General features: G+C 44.7%; 1 protein-coding gene across 4 annotated transcripts in view; it reads left to right on the plus strand.

The window, feature by feature from the left end:
* adam15 (ADAM metallopeptidase domain 15) overlaps positions 1–16762 on the plus strand; it is a 38870-nt gene that overhangs the window by 15082 nt on the left and 7026 nt on the right. For 2 of the 4 annotated variants that reach the window (XM_049582975.1, XM_049582976.1), the window contains exons 3-21: positions 985–1061; positions 1135–1213; positions 1308–1384; positions 3738–4017; positions 4484–4549; positions 4731–4802; positions 4897–5066; positions 5147–5231; positions 6037–6185; positions 7033–7210; positions 7337–7429; positions 7522–7717; positions 7901–8009; positions 8131–8326; positions 8525–8602; positions 9732–9840; positions 9935–10088; positions 11025–11133; positions 12142–12210. In XM_049582975.1, coding sequence (XP_049438932.1) covers positions 985–1061; positions 1135–1213; positions 1308–1384; positions 3738–4017; positions 4484–4549; positions 4731–4802; positions 4897–5066; positions 5147–5231; positions 6037–6185; positions 7033–7210; positions 7337–7429; positions 7522–7717; positions 7901–8009; positions 8131–8326; positions 8525–8602; positions 9732–9840; positions 9935–10088; positions 11025–11133; positions 12142–12210 — 2346 coding nt within the window. Of the gene's footprint in view, positions 1–984; positions 1062–1134; positions 1214–1307; positions 1385–3737; positions 4018–4483; positions 4550–4730; positions 4803–4896; positions 5067–5146; positions 5232–6036; positions 6186–7032; positions 7211–7336; positions 7430–7521; positions 7718–7900; positions 8010–8130; positions 8327–8524; positions 8603–9731; positions 9841–9934; positions 10089–11024; positions 11134–12141; positions 12211–14506; positions 14750–16762 lie in introns of those variants that run through there. The other 2 variants (XM_049582977.1, XM_049582978.1) reach the window with 2 other exon arrangements.

The following is a 16762-nucleotide window of genomic DNA, read 5'->3' on the forward strand; positions in this document are numbered from 1 at the left end:
GGATCATTGAACCAGACTGTGGTGAAAGAAGATGCTGCAGAACTTGCCTGAGAGTCATCATGTTTTAACGTTTTCTTCAGTATCACAGTGATCCAGCGATAGATGTCGGTACGTCCAACTATACACTGCTGACAGGAGCTGCTGATGCAGTATTCAGCACACTTTAAGTGTAAAAAAAAAAAAAAAAATCAGGATAAATAAAATGACCCAGTTGTCAGCCAAGATAAAAAACGTCTGTTTTTCCCAGTAAATTTGAAGAAAGTTTTTTTGCCATCCAGGACTTTACATCCTCGATGCAGTTTAAGAGGACATTGACAGTGCATGGATCATGAGGTTTGAGCAGGAAATATAGCTGAGTTTTGTCAGCATAAAAGTGGTAAGAGATATTATATTTTCTAAAAATAGACCCGAGGGGAAGCATAAACAAAGAAAATAAAATGGGGCCTAACATGGAGCGTTGTGGTACGCCACAGGAGATGAGTGCAGAGGAAGAGGAAACAGAGGCAGATCGGTTTTGTAGGTAGGAGTAAGACCACTGCAGGGACAATCCCTGAATGTCAACAACATGCTTAAAGCAGTCCAAGAGGAGGGAGTGATCGACTGCGTCGAAGGCATCCGAGAGGTCTGTAAGAATTAGTTCTGTGTTATTTTCTGAATTTGGAGACAAGAACAAATCATTTGGGGCCTTCAGGAGGGCAGACTCTGTGCTGTGGTGCTTCCTAAAGCCTGCCTGACTCAAACTTGTCCGGTATGTTGAATTTGTTCAAAAAGGAGACGAGCTCAAGGTGCTTCTGAATCATTACTCTACCATCATGTCTAAGAGCTTCTTCATAGCGAAGCTTACAGGAGGCTTCCACATCGGATACCTGGGCCCTGTGTCCATCTCCAGTGTTCCTCCAGAAGTCCTCCGTCTCTTGTCCTTTGTCCTCTCAGTGTTGAATCACCTCAGTAAATAAAGGAAATGTTCTTCCTGTGTGTTTTCAGGACGGTCACCCCGACAGGCTGCAGTGTGGACTGGAGGTAGGAGGACGTCTCTTCCTGTTGGACCTGGAGAAGAACCAGTGAGTGTGATTTACAGTGTGACATTAAACACAACATAAAGAGTTAGAGATGTGACGTGTCGTCTCTCTGCAGCGACCTGCTACCCAAACCGCCCAACGTCTTCTACTACCTGCCCAACGGCACCGGAGTGTCTGTGAGAGCCGACCCTGTGGTGAGTCAGTGAGCGCACCGCCGTCCGTCCTCAGACTGTCTCTGTTGTGTTTCTCAGCTGTGACAGATGTTTGTGTGTATGTGTGTGTGTGCAGACTCACTGTTATTACCACGGCAGCGTCCGAGGATTCCCTCAGTCCAGAGTGGCTCTGAGCACCTGCTCCGGACTCCGGTCAGTACTGATACACACACAGTACTAATACACACAATACACACACTGAGTACTAATACTTGTAATGTTACTCAATGCATGAGTTGATGACGTGAATCCATCAGCACACCTTAAATTTCACTGTGACAACTTTGAGCATCACTTTAGTTTTTATATGACACACACTTTTAGTAATGACTTTAAAAATATAGATTCATTTGGAGCGGATTATGTGAAGGTCATATATTCTAATCCTCACTTCCTGTGGGCTACAGCAACACTAAACCCCTGAGCTTGCCTGAGAAGGACTAAATGCACAAAGCTGCTATTTTGAAATATCCCATGGAGAGAGACTCTCACTGCAGCCTGTTCTATTTTGTTGTGAAAATGTGGGCGTGCAGCCTCGTTCTGTGGACGATAACCCAGGTGCAGACTTCCATCTGTGTCACCGCTGATGAGGAAAACTCAAATACATCTCAGACATCGTTCCTTCACAGACTCAAAAGAACTCTGACAAACATGGTGAATATAGGCCAGATATATATGAAACTTTGCCTTTAAGGGTTTCGGCAGAAAGTATTTGTTTTTCAGTTTCTGAGAGCTGTGAGCTTATTTTCCTGTCCTTCAACTGTGAATCTATAGAACACCCTAATTTGAAAAACTTTAAAAGTAATTCTTGTTTGGGATGTGAAAAGGTTTTACCTGAGAGATCCAACACACCTTTCAACATCCAGCTTCATAATCCAGTGTGTCTGATCTCATGAAGTCTGGACTGAAAGCAACAGGAGGAGATCTCGTCATATTTTATATTTAGTCTGAAAAAAAAGAGACAAACAGAGAGCTGCAGATATTTGTTAACAGGATGGAAACCTGCTGAATGTATTCACTGATGTTTACTGGAGGAAACTCCTGCGCGCATTTAAATAAAGAGCTGAATATTTTCAGGCTGAACAGAAACAGATGTCCGACAGCTCCGTTCTAACACTTCCTGCTTATTCAGAGGAAAAACTTTTTTCCCTCAAACAACAGAGAAGGAAAATAAGAAGTAAAATCTCTTAAACTTAAAAAACCTCCAATCCGGTTTGTGCAGAGTCCAGGATTTACAGTGATTCAGGTCTTTGTGTTTCTGGGCTGATCTCAGCATAAAACGTGAGTGACGACATCAGCGCTCCTCTGCAGGTCCAACTGATCCGAGATCCATGTGAGCGACCTCTGACCTCTGCAGCAGCACACAGTGTGCAGGCCGCAGGAGGCCACAGGAGGATTAGCTGTTTAGCAGCTCACGTGAAGAGAACCTGGTCCAGTTTGTGGGTTTCAGGTCTGAGACACAGAGACCTCTGTTTACCTGATCAACAAACAGCCGATTATTAACGAGAGAGATCTTTTTATTAATCAGGTTATTGAGAGCAAACTGAGATCTTAGAAGCAATTAGAGAACAAACAAAAAGTTCAGTCAGATGTCACAAGTTTCAACAAACAGCTGCAGGAGAATAAAAACCTGCAAAACCTGCACGCTGAAGGCAGAGCTGTTTTATTATTAATAGTATGTATTATAAAGAAAATAAAAGTTATATATCACACTGAGTTTTTCATTCATAATGTCTTAAATAAATCAAATTAATATTTCAGACACTCTTATGGAAATGTGAAATGAAAAAATATATATCTATAAATTGTGAGATGGTCACAAAGTTCACCTTTTTATTCCTTCATGCAGGCAACAGCCGAGGCCAGAGGCATTATGTCTTTAGGGTGTCCGTCCGTCCGTTCCATCCTTGTGAACACGATATCTCAAGAATGCCTCAAATTGGCACAAACGTTCGCTTTGACTCAAGAATGAACTGATAGGAACTTGGTGGTCAAAGGTCACTGTGACCTCACAAAACATGTTTTTGGCTGTGAAGACTGTGACATCATCATGTTTTAACGTCATATCTCAGGAACAGAAGGGGAGACATTTGGTCAGATACTGAATTGGTGACTCTAATCTTGAAACTGTGCTGATTGTATAGATCTTCTGTGTGTGAAGCATCCATGTTTTCACTGACATGGATGGAGACTGTTAGAGACACTGGACTGGTGGGCGGAGTCATACAACCACAGGGTGGACTGGTGGGCGGAGTCACACAACCACAGGGTGGACTGGTGGGCGGAGTCATACAACCACAGGGTGGTGATTCTAGTTTTATTAGTTTAGGTTCAGTAAAACCAGGGGATGACTTTTGTGGAGTTCCAGATAAAACTTTTCTCTCAACAGATTTAAAGTTCTTAACTTCCAGTTCATGACAGACTTAGATAAACAAAAGAATTCCCTTTAATCAGCCACATCGATCAGTGGCAGGTCATAAATCAAACTTCCTGTTTCCTCCTGCAGCGGCATCATCGCTTTCAACTCCACCCTGAGCTTTGAGCTGCAGCCACAGGAGGACGACCACCACCATCACCAGCAGGGGGAGGAGGAGGGGGGAGGAGGGGAGAGTGGAGGAGATGGGAGTGGAGGGAGTGGAGGGAGTGGTGGAGGAGGAGGAGGAGATGAAGAGGAAGGAGTTCACTTGCTGTTCTCCACCAGCCCTCTGGAGGGCGACAGTGCTGGAGGCTGTGGAGTCTCGCACACCGCTGTGCCCCCCATCCACAGCCCCACACACACACACAGGGTGAGACAGGAACTCTCTCACACACACACACACACACACACACACACACACACACACACACACACACACGTTGAGATTCAGTATGACACTTCATGGTACTGTGTAAACCTAGTTAGATAGCAGTCGACAGAAGCAGACAGGAGCCAAGGGATGTACTGCTGTATTTATATCAGTTTTAGTGTCCAATATATTGAGGTTAATTTTACCACTTTGTACAAAAGAGAACTGAAGCCATCACATCGAAGCAGCGGAGCAGGCTTCATTATATGATTCAGGACAGAAATGTGAATTTATAGTGGAGAAAAAATGTTTCAGGAAGCAGCAGATTCTCCCAGTTTGTAGTTCTGCCATTAGTGGTCAAACTGTGTACAGTAACACTTGGGTTAGTACCAGCAGTATGTGTGTGAGGCAACACGTCACTGTGACAGTCTTTAACTTGTGTCCTCTCTGTCTGTTTTGTCTGCAGAGGAAGAGAGACATCCTGTCTGAGACCAAATACATCGAACTGGTGCTGGTGGCCGACCACCAGGAGGTCAGTGTGTGTGTGTGTGTGTGTGTGTGTGTGTGTGTGTGTGTGTGTGTGTGTTTAAGATGACACAAGATGGCGTCACTTCCTTTAATTTAAAATCAACAAAATTAAAGACAGAACCTGCAGAACCGACAACAGTCATGTCTAAATGAGTCTCTGTGTAACACAATTTTGTTTTCCACAGTTTCTGAACTACCAGAAGAACAACAAGACGATCATCTACCGCATGCTGGACGTGGCCAACCAGGTGGACTGGGTGAGAGCTGTGACCTCTGACCTCCCTGTCACTGTAAACCTGTTTAAATGTGTAGTAGAAGAAGAACTGGAGTGGCCCTGTCTGTCTGTTTCAGTTCTACCGTCCTCTGAACGTGCGGGTGGCGCTGACCGGTCTGGAGATCTGGAGCGACAGCGACAAGATCCAGGTGAAGAAGAGTCCCACCGACACCCTCAACAACTTCCTGGATTGGAGGACCAGAGAGCTGCTGCCACGCCTTCGCCACGACAACGCACAGCTCGTCATGTAGGAGGAGGACGTTTAACAAAATAAAAGCTTCAGATTCTGATCATCATGATTATCACGGGTTGACTTTTATCTCACAGGGGCGGCTCGTTTGACGGCACCACAGTGGGGATGGCGTCTCAGTCGTCCATGTGCTCCAGAGACCGGTCGGGTGGAGTCAATGTGGTGAGTGGACGCATCATGATTTGAGACACAGCGGAGACAGAATGTGTGTGTGTGTGTGATGTCCTGGGTTTAAATCCACTACAGAGTTGAATTTATTGTTATTATGCAGGTGAATGAAATGTTGTTTGTCCCATCTGTGTCACGTGAATTGAAGCTTTCTCACGACTACATAGTTGTGAAGTGTGAGGAGGTGTTTTGAGTTTAAGTTTCAGTCTCATTCACTCTCCTGCTGAATCATCAGAATTAAAGAGCTGAGGCAGAAAATATCTGGTTCTTTGATTAAAAAAATTTAATGTAGAAGTTTGTAGATGGTACAGAAATTCCGTTGATTTAATTTTTTTATACAGATGCTCATATTCTAATAAACTCATACGTAGAGGCTGTGTTAAGGATGTGTTGTATGTAGTGCACATCATACACCACCAGAGGTCAGTCTCTACTGGTGGAACAGGCAGCTGAGCTGAGTAAGGTGGTGGGGATAAAATTACAGGACTGTGTACAGCACAGTTACTCTGTGTGGTGGGGGCGTATTTTGACCGAAGCAGAGTTGGTGATTGTTGGAACACTGAACTAACGGAACAACTAACCAAGACACAAATACGGTCATACTGCGGTGAAATTTCAGGGAGGTATTAAGGTATGAAAAATTACTGCTGAAGCCGACCTGTCTGTCTGAATACCCGTTCATTAAAAGAGCACGTAATGCAGTTAATTGTTTAAATGAACACCCCAGGAACATTAGCTGACGTCAGGATGTTAGTTAACGGGGATCCTACTAAACTGAACCTGTCTCTGTCTCTCTCAGGACCACCTGGTCAGCGTGCTGGGCGTGGCCTCCACTGTTGCTCATGAGCTTGGTCACAACCTGGGGATGAGTCACGACACAGCAGAGCGCAGCTGCTCCTGTCAGAACGAACGGCGGCTTGGAGGATGCATCATGGAGCCCTCGACCGGGTCAGTACCAGAATCATTTAGTCAGTGTTGGATAGGGCTGCTCCCCGAGAGTCGAATATCACATCACCCGTCAGAGACGCCTCAGTTGACTGAGATTCCATCAAGTCAAGCAGTCGGGGTCGGTCAGTGTGCAGCGCACTTCTGGAGATGTTTCAGTCCCCAGATTTAGCTGCAGAGTGTGAGTGAGACGGAGGCAGCGGTGCCGAGGAGGAGAGCTCTGAGATATGTTACCTTCTGCCTCCTGACGAGAGGTGGTGAATTTACAGCTCAGCAACTTAATATGAAACAGTCTCTGGCTTCTGTTGATCTATGATCTACGATCTTTCGTTAGCGTAGTTAGCATACGTTAGCTTGGTGGGCTAACTTGGCTTGTTTACTGGTTGTTGTTTTTTTTTCTGTTTATTACGTTTTCAACATTATACAGAAAAAAAAACATAGAATACAGTATGTATGAGTGTTAACTAAAGTCCTGCAATTTCTTCAAAATAAATACATACATGGTGACGAACTGTGTTCAAAAAATTGAAAATTTCTAGCGCGCGCGCACACACACACACACACACACACACACACACACACACATACGTAGAAAACAGCCACATGTGATTTGACTGACAAAAGTCAGGTACAGCCACAGTACCAGAACACTTAACTCAGATCAGCTGAGCACCAAAACACCTCCACACTTCACTGATTATTTAATCCACCATTTTTATTGATCAGCTCTGTTTACTGATCAGATTAATATGTTGATCTGAATATTGTGACACTGTCTCTTTTATAATGGAGGTCTATGTAGAAACCCAGCTCCCTGACTTCCTCCCTCCCCGTGACCTCTGACCTCCAGGTTCATGCCGGGACAGCAGTTCAGCAGCTGCAGCGCTGCAGATCTGTCCGTCAGCCTGCTGCACGGTGGCGGCATGTGTCTGTTCAACGTGCCGCAGCCGGACCGTCTGCTGGGAGGACCTCGCTGTGGAAACCTGTACGTGGAGAAAGGAGAGGAGTGTGACTGCGGCCTGCTGGAGGTACTCACCTGGACACCTGTCTGATCGCATCATTGTGATGGCATGAAGCAAAACTGTCCAATCAGGATGCAGGGTGTGTTTGTGTTGTTCTTCCTGTTGATGTGTTGCTGTGCTCTGATTGGTCAGGAGTGTGAGGACCCGTGCTGTAACGCCTCCACCTGTCGGCTGGTTCCTGGAGCTCAGTGTTCGTCTGACGGCATCTGTTGCCACGACTGCAAGGTAACACACACACACACACACACACACACACACACACACGATATTAATATTCCTCCCAAACTAAATTAAAGTGAACGTTTCCTCCTCCTCAGCTGCGGGCGGCGGGTTCAGTGTGTCGTGACCCAATCGGAGAGTGTGACCTCCCCGAGTACTGCACAGGCTCCTCCCCTTACTGCCCCCCCAACGTCTTCCTGCAGAACGGGGAGCCCTGCGAGAACGACGCCTCCTACTGCTACGAAGGAGTCTGTGCCAGTATGCACACCCAGTGCCAGATGCTGTGGGGGCCCAGTAAGACACCAGTTTACATTGAGACGACTACAGCTTACACCAGTTATACTGAACTGAAACCAGTTTACATTCATAAACATCTCGTCACACTGTGGTTCACACTGACCCAGAGCCAGCTCCGGTCTGAAACCAGTTAACCAGGTTGACCTGTCTCTCTCTCTCTGTCCGTCTGTCTGTCCGCAGATGCCACCAGCGCTCCACTTGTCTGTTTCTCATCCGTCAACAAACAGGGAAACAAATATGGAAACTGTGGTCAGCTGACCAACGGCTCCTACATCCCCTGTGCAAACTCGTGAGTACACAGACAGAACACAGAGTACACAGAGTATGTAGACAGTTAAAGTTTCTGTCTGCTTTGAGTAGAAGTGACAACCAGCCTTAACTGACATCACTTCCTGTTGTGTTTGCTGCAGTGACGTCCACTGCGGCAGGATCCAGTGTCAGGGAGGGAGGGACCGCCCGCTGCTGGGCACCAACGCAGAGATCCTCACCACCACGGTCCGCTTCAACCACAGCGACCTGGTCTGCAGAGGAACCTACTTCCACCTGGGAGACGACGTGTCGGACCCCGCCACTGTGGCCCAGGGCACCGCCTGCAGTCCTGGCAAGGTCAGACACACAGCGCCCCCTGCAGGCGTGGAGGAGTTGATCAGAGCAGAGAAAACATCCCAGTGCTTTATAAAACAGCTCAGTTTGACTTTAATTGTTTATGATCATCTAGACTCTGTAAACATTATATTTTGCTAGAAATGTGAAAAAAGAATTTGTTTTTAGGAGTTGTTTGTTAAAGTGTTTTTGTGTTTTTAGGCGTGTTTGAACCAGAAGTGTCAGGACGTGTCGGTGTTCGGGGTGGATGAATGTCGCAGCAAGTGTAACGGTCACGGGGTGAGTGCACGACAGTTTATCAGATTTTACAGTTCAGTTAAAGACGACGATCGTCCTGAAGGATCAGTTAGACTTTGGCAAGAAAGAGTATTGTGAGAAAAGTCTTTTTATAGTTCAGTTTTAGGAACAGAATATTCAGCAGCAGAAGAAGAAGAAACATGTTCTCCGTCCAAATATTCAAACAATTACATAAAGAAAACATTTTCATGTTCAGAGTTTCCTTCACTGACAGACACACACTCAGGTCTGTGGGATGATTGTGGTAAATATGAACAGCTGCATCACACCTGTTTCTTATCCTGAGACCTGCTGTCCAGGCCTCAAAATGATCAAACGTGCATCATAGCTTTGCTCCACGTTAACTACAAAAAATGAACGACGTTAAATGTTTCTGAGTATCTGCTGAAGAGTCAGGTCATTCAAATAAGCAGTAAACACTCACTCACATCAAACACCATTCACCTCCGTTGTTCTGTGGGGACAGAAACCTGATCACATAAAATCAAAACTATCTGACCGAACCGACACCACCAGAGGGAAGAGACAGAATATATATTTGAAACCATGCGTCAGATCACCTGTGTTAGCATGTTGCTTCACGTCACCTGAACCTTCAAGGACCTTGTGAGTCTTTGGTTCAAGGTTCTTCTTCATATTTTTACAAACTGAGACGTTTCATTAAAAAGACGTCTGCTCTGTTACAGAGTGACATTAGTATTTAAAAATTAGATTTTCTTTCACATTTACTTTAACAACTTTGAGGGCCCTGTTTTAATGATCTATAGATCGTGGTCTGAAGGGCTATCACGTAAAATCATGATAATAAATGGAAAATAAAATCAGTAAGATAACAATAAAATGAACAGACAGCGCAGATAAACTCAGCAGCGTCTGTTCAGGGGCCTTAAACATTACGTGAAGGGTTGTGTGTGTGACGTGATGTGACTCTGTGAAACATTTTATTGTCAACAGTAATCTGACAAAATCAGAGAATGAAGGAGGCTGATGGGTTCGTCCTCACAGCGCAGGGAAACCAGTGCAGACACAATCAGAACCAGAGACAATAAATACATGTTGCACTGTGAAGTTTCTGCAGTGGCCTACAGTGTGCTGTTTGTGTGTGTTTCAGGTGTGTAACAGTAATAAGAACTGCCACTGTAACGTGGGCTGGGCTCCACCTGACTGCAGGTACTCCGGTCACGGAGGCAGCGTGGACAGCGGACCGGCCCGAGCAGCAGGTGGTACCTCACACCGACAGATACTGTGTCAGTAAAACATCCAGCTTCTGTCTGACTCTGGTTTTAACCCCGCCTCCTCTTCCTCTCTGTTCAGAGTCTGATCCGGTCCGAGTGGCTCTGCTCGTCATCTTCCTCTTCATCCTGCCTGTGGTCCTCCTCTTCCTCGCTCTGCGTTTCCCTCGGTTCCGGCGCTGTTTCTTCTGTTTTGGACCCGACAGCCCGCTTCATAAAGCCCGACAACACAACCGGTAATACTGAATGTGTGTGTGTGTGCGTGTGTGCGTGTGTGTGCGTGTGTGTGCGTGTGTGTGTGTGCATGTGGACACAAAGGTCAATACAATCAATAAATTCAGGACAAACAAACAATATATAAATCAGAAGATTTAATGTGAGTATGAGTGTGTGTGTGAACGGGTGAATGTGACATGTACTGTGAAAGCTACGCAGGTGCAAGTCCATTATCCATTTGTTTACTCATACGAGTCTGATTGTGGTGTTTTTTTTTTTACCCATGATGCAGTGTGACTCACTTTGAGTTGCTGGGTTTGGAGTTTCACCCCGCCCACGTCTACAGGTACTGCTGGTCCTGCTGGGACCAGCTTGGTCCTGGTCTGTAGTCTGTCCCTGTAGATTCAGAGAGGTGAAGTTTTTAATTTAAATCAGATTATAATTTAACTCTTCACCTCGCTGACTGATCAGATCACACCTACAGAGGAAATGCACGTCAGACCTTAAAGCTGCACTGATCCAGATCCCACCTGTGCTGTGGTTTCATCACCATTCATCAAGAACAGTAATAATAATCTGTATTTTAAGACGTGACGACTGTCTGGAAGTCACAGATGAAACATTGGACAGCACATGGAGGTTTCTGGGTAATGAAGTCCTCAAAGTTTAGAGAAAGGTGCATCTTTACGTCTGATCGTTGGTTTAGTTTGTGTTTGTGAGAACAAGTAAAGAGTCTGTGGTGTTGTCATCGTGATTTGTGTTTAGCTGAAGGAGAAAGAAATAAAAGTTGTGATTACATTCTAAAAACATCAGTCCCCACATGTCTGAGTGTCCTTGAATGCATCACTGTAAGATAACAGTGAAGAGAGCAGTGGTCTGTATGAGGATGATGATGAAACGATGATGAAACGAGCTCCACAGTGTTTTAAATGTTTCCTAATCTCACATGTCTTCAGGACGCCGGTGATGGAGCGAGTTGACGGCAGGAATGGAGAACAGGTCCGACCGCTGAGGTACCACCTGAACCCACCGACTGAAATCCCACTGACGCCGTCACACAAAGAGGTAACCATAGCAACCACACCTCCACTGATTCACCCCCCCACAACAAGACTGTAACAGGCCTGAGAGGGGAAAAGCACAAAAAGTTTCAAAGTCTTGTTACCAGGCCTGATTGTGCTGAACGTCTCTGATAAAAGTCTCTTCCACTGACATCCAGGAAATAAACACACAAACCAATAAATCGCCTGCAGCATCACCTGGTCCAGGTGGCGTGCCCGCAGTCTTTCTGAAAACTACCACTAAGACGCCAACGTCTGTAATAACAGACGTGAACTAACCACAGATACTCGTTTCAAGTTGTACGTAGAGCTGTGATGTTTAACCTGCAGTGATCTGTGGGATTATGGGAAATGGTGTTCATCCACTCAAAACAAAAATATTAAAGCAAATGTAAATAACTTTTTACGTGTTTTAATTATTTTTCACTGCCAGTGGGTGAACAAGTTGTAACGTATTAAAATACTGAGACTGTCCTCTCCTCTCAGTGGTTGCCTCTTACAGCCTGTGGGCTGTGACGGACACGGGACGAATGTTCCAGGAAAATCCGAAGAATATGACGTTATGCGTGTTCTTGAGTGCTTCAGAGAGAGATGGTTCATCAGTGATTTACAAACAGAACCTGTAAATTAAGAACATATTAGAAATTATTTTAAGCTGCCGTTTATATCAAAATATCCAGATTTAACATGTGAACTGTCAGTGAAGATAATATTTGTTACAAAGGTCGACGAGGTTCTGAATGGAGTCATTATTCTTCTGAAACAGGAAGCTGAAAGTTCTGCTTTCACTTCCTGTTTCCTGAACACCTTCATAGTGAACGGAGACAAAATGTCTTGCGACATGGATTTATTGTGAAAGAGTAGGAGGAAGTGACACAACACGACAGCTGCAGATGTTTCTTCTCCTCCTGTCACTCACATTAACACACCTGCTTGTTTGACCTTTGACCTCCTCTCCTCTGCATGTGTCAGCTGTCACTCTGCCTCTGCTTCCTGTTTTCTCTCCTATCAGGTTCATGACAGACCTGCTCCTCCCACTAAGCCACTCCCCCCTGACCCCGCCTTAAAACCCCCGCCGCAGGTAAACTCACCTGACCTCAGCTGGAGGTGTTAACGTCTGTGTTTGTGTCGCGTCTGCTCACAAACCGTCTGTAAACTGTCCGTCTGATCAGCTGTCAGTCTGATGTGTGTTTCTGTCACGTCTCTGTCTTGATGTCGTGTCGTGACTGTTGTCCAGGTGTGCGTCATCTGTTTGAGCTGTTTTATCATCGTAGTAGTGACGACAGTCTGAACGGGTCCAAACCTTTGGACCTGATCTGAATCAGAGACGAGGAAAACCTCCTCAAAAATGACACAACAGTCTGAAAGAGACCTGAATATGTTCAGAACCAGTCCAGATGCAGTCTGTCCAAACAAACAGACTCATCTTAAAGAGACTAAATCTGATGTTCTGTTTGGTTTCAACTCCTCGTATTTATTTTCTGTCAACTTCCTCCTCATGTCGTCAAGGAGCACCTCCATTTATCCCTAACATGTTCTAACTTTGTCAGCCTAAAAGATATTTTTCTCCTATTTATCCCATATTTAACCAGGTTAGTGTCGCTGAGATCAACAGTCTCTTTTACTAGGGAGACCAGGCCGAGACTGCAGCACACAAAAAGTTACAGCCATATAACAACACAATAAAAACAAGAAGATCGACAGTGACATGTAGAAATATTAGAACACCTACACACAGTGGCAGGAACCAACAGATTAATTCATCCTTGTTCATATGAGAGCTTTAAAATCAGGCACAGAGGCCAGTTCACGTAGTTTAAATCTTTCTGAAGGTTATTCCAGGTGAGAGCAGCAGAGCACATAAAAGCTTTGTTTCCCAGCTCAGTCTGAGCTCCAGGAGCAGACAACAGAACTAAGTCTTGAGATCTCAGACTGTGGCTACAGTCAGATCAATGTTCAGTCAAAGTACAAATGTATGAAGGGAGTTTATCCAGTATGGGTTCATAAATTAATGAACAAATCCCAGTGACTGAGCCTACCAAAGGTCAGAGATGGCCGACCAGCCTTGCAAGATGATGATGATGATGACACACATGATCAGAGTTTATCCAAAGTTCAGACCTCACATGTTCCTCTGAACTCTTTCAGTCCATTCGTGCTTATGACTGACATGTTGAGTTTCCTTCGGTGGAAGTTTTCCTGTTTTTCTTATCATGCTATATTTCGGATGTTTTCACATAAAGTCCTTTTTAAGTGAACTGAACTCAACCCTCTGAAAGTGGACCAGTTCTCCTTCTGGTCATCTTCAGTTCTGATGGGGCCTCAGACCTCTTCCTGTTCACACTATAGCCTGTATATAATATATACTGACATAGTTTTGTTTTTGCTTTGACGTGGAACTGCAGTGTGTTGATGAGGCCCCACACTTTCAGTCGAACTTAACGTTGGAGGAGAACCTCAGTGTCTCTGTGCTGTAGACTGCTGTTTGATGTATTCTACATTCCACATCTGGAGACGTGCAGTATCTTCCGTAGATCAAACTACTCCTCGTCCTGCGTCCTTGCAAGCGTTACAGGCCGACGTGGTTTCGTCTGTTTTTTCAAGCGTCCCAGGTCAACAGCATGTGATCTAGAGGGCTGAATACAACGGCAAAGAGCAAAGTGAACCTGGAGCGCTTTGTGTTCACAAGGCACAGGTTAACTGAACCGCACCAAGGACTTGAAGGGAATTCAGATCACCTCGGGAGGTGGTCTGAGTTTGGTTCGCTTCAGAGGGGTCTGAGTTCTCTTGGAGTGTTCACAAAATGCTGAAAGGCTGAAAAGGACCAAGTGTGAAAACACCCTCAGTCTTTGGGCACATCAGACTCATGATCTCAATGCCCTCCGTGCAGCTCTCAAAAACACCTCGAGGGAATTTCTTCAAATTTGGCACAAACGTCCACTTTGCCTCAAGAATGAACTGATAAGAATTTGGTGAGAGGTCACTGTGACCTCAAAAATATGTTTTGGGCCATAACTCGAGAATTCATTTGCTAATTATGACAAAATTTCACACAAATATCAAACAGAGTATAACGATGATGAAGTGATCAACTATACTGCAGCCGGCCACCAGGGGACAGTGTAGGTGCTTTGGCTTCACTTTTGGTCAGCTGTTGTGTCGTCATTGTTATAAACAGTCTGCGGTGACCATACGCTAACTGTCCAGCTGTGAAAAGTTTGAGTCTCATTATTATTATTATTGTTATGAGACAAACACATGACATCAGAACACAGACAGACTTTACTGAGGATCAGAGAAACTGTTTGATGGTCTCGTCCTGCTGACCTCTGACCTGCTGCTCTTCTTTATTCCTGCTGCTTCGACCTGTTAAACAGCGACCTGCCCCCCCCACCAAGCCTCTGCCCCCCGACCCCCCCAACCAGGTACGGTCACCGCTACCTGTAGTGTGTAGTGTCACTGTGTGTCCTGTGTGTGTCTGCACTACATGTACAGATGTAGCTGAAGTTAAATCTGACACCTGTTACAGGCTGCAGCTCCTCCTGCTGGTCGGAGGATGAACAATCAGTGAAACACGCACATTGAACATCTCTTTATGATCCTGTGAAACCAGCTTAGTATCATTTTTTCTTATCATCATCAGATCATATATTCAGACTCAAACCAACATGTTAGTGCGTCTCTCAGTACTGTCTAACTTCCTGTCTGTGTCTCAGCTCTGAGCCCGTTGGTTCCTTCTGAGGACGTAAAACTTTAACAACACAAATACATAGTTTTATTGGTAATTTCTAAAACAGCGTCTCACAGAAGTTTTTATCAGACAAACTGGAGGAAACAGATGTTGGTCTTTGTTGGACTTTTTTCAGTGGTGGATTGATCCACAGCTGCCCTGCGTTCCAATACCCATACTACCATACTGTTTAGTATGCCAGAAAAAGAATTAGTGTGTCCCAATACATAGTATGTCATATGCAGTATGCCAAAAGTACCAGGATGTTCTACTACATCCGGTCATATTTCGCAGTATGCATGTCAGCATGCTTCTTTGGCCATTCTGACCCACAATCCTTTGCGCAGCGGAAGTTATGTCGCACTGACTGAGCTGCGTGTACAACCAACGCCCACACTTCCTTTCATACATGGTTTATTTAATTTGAGATACTAAGACACTACATATTAGGACTGCAATGATCTGATTATATACTGTCACATATCATACAGTTCTGCAAGAACACGGTTACAACATTCAACTTTATTGTGATTATAGTATAATCAGTGTTAGGGTTCAACTATGACTACAATTTAGAAGATTCTACCAGTATAAGCAGTGGTGTAAGTGTGGTATAAATAATGAATATGACTAAATATGAATACACTATGGGCCAGGTGTGAGCAGAATAGACTAGTAAATATATACAGAGTAAAAGTCAAACACATATTAAGTAATGTAGTAAGAATGTGCAGGTATGTTACACTACAAATAAAAGTAATGTGGATGTAAGGCTGCTTCACGTGCAGACAGAATATAGTGCAGCTGCTGCATAGCTGTAAATATATTTAATATAATATATTTAACAAACATCTGCCAGCAACAGAGAGCTGTGTGTGAAGGGACTGTTTACGTGAACACGTCAGTTTATTAGAAACAACAACATGCATTACGACATAACAGCAACAGAGCTCTCCGGCACCTCCGACGGTATGCACGACTCTGGCGAGATTTGCCGCATCTCCGAAGTACAACAAAACAAAAATATTCACATGTGGCGCTACGGACGGCGGCAGAAGTGAGCAAGAGGGTCGGAGTTCAGGGAGCGATGTGATGGCGGATGTAGTGTGTCCCAATAGTATGCATACTGCGTACTACACTACATACTTTTTAAGGGCAGCTGCAGTACATACTAAAAGTATATAGTAGAAGTATGCAATTTGGAACGCAGGGCCGATGTTTTAGTGCAGGGACTTTTCCCTCCCCTGTGATTCGGTTTGCAGGTGTAGTTTGGTAGAAAGAAAATAGTTCCTACATGAAACGGCTCACAACAAGGTCTGTGGATTATGTTGAGAAACTGAGTGTTGATTTCTGGAAAGAGACATTGATGTTGAGTTTATTAAATGTATTTTTTTTTTTTGGCGCTTTGAGCACCTCAAGCCGAGTGTCATCTAGTTCCATTATGTTAAAGAAATGGCAGACATCTGTGCGGCTGATATCTCCAACAGTCGACAACTCACATCAAAACGATCTAGATCAGTGGTTCCTAAATGGTCCGGCCATGGGGTCCAGATTTCTCCTGAGGCAGTGGTTCAACGTTCACACAGTTTAATACATACAGCGTCATACTTGTGTCAGTCCATGTTGTCAAGCTAGTATGTCGTCTCTGTCACGAAGCTGTCCGTTAGTCTCTCACTCTACAGCAGGAAACAGCACTCCAAAGTAAAAGCTCTGTGCCAGAAATTCACTGCACTTCAAAATAAAGAGCGTTTTCTGACAAACTTGACATGTTAGTGAGTCACTTATGGTCAATTCAGAATGGACCGCAACCCACTTTTGGACTGCGACCCACCAGTTTGGAACCACTGATCTATAGTGATAAGTAGCACCACAGGTAACAGGAAACATTTGTATTTTTGATTTG

The sequence above is a fragment of the Epinephelus fuscoguttatus genome, linkage group LG8 (genome assembly GCF_011397635.1).
Source record: "Epinephelus fuscoguttatus linkage group LG8, E.fuscoguttatus.final_Chr_v1".
NCBI classification, from domain to species: domain Eukaryota; kingdom Metazoa; phylum Chordata; class Actinopteri; order Perciformes; family Serranidae; genus Epinephelus; species Epinephelus fuscoguttatus.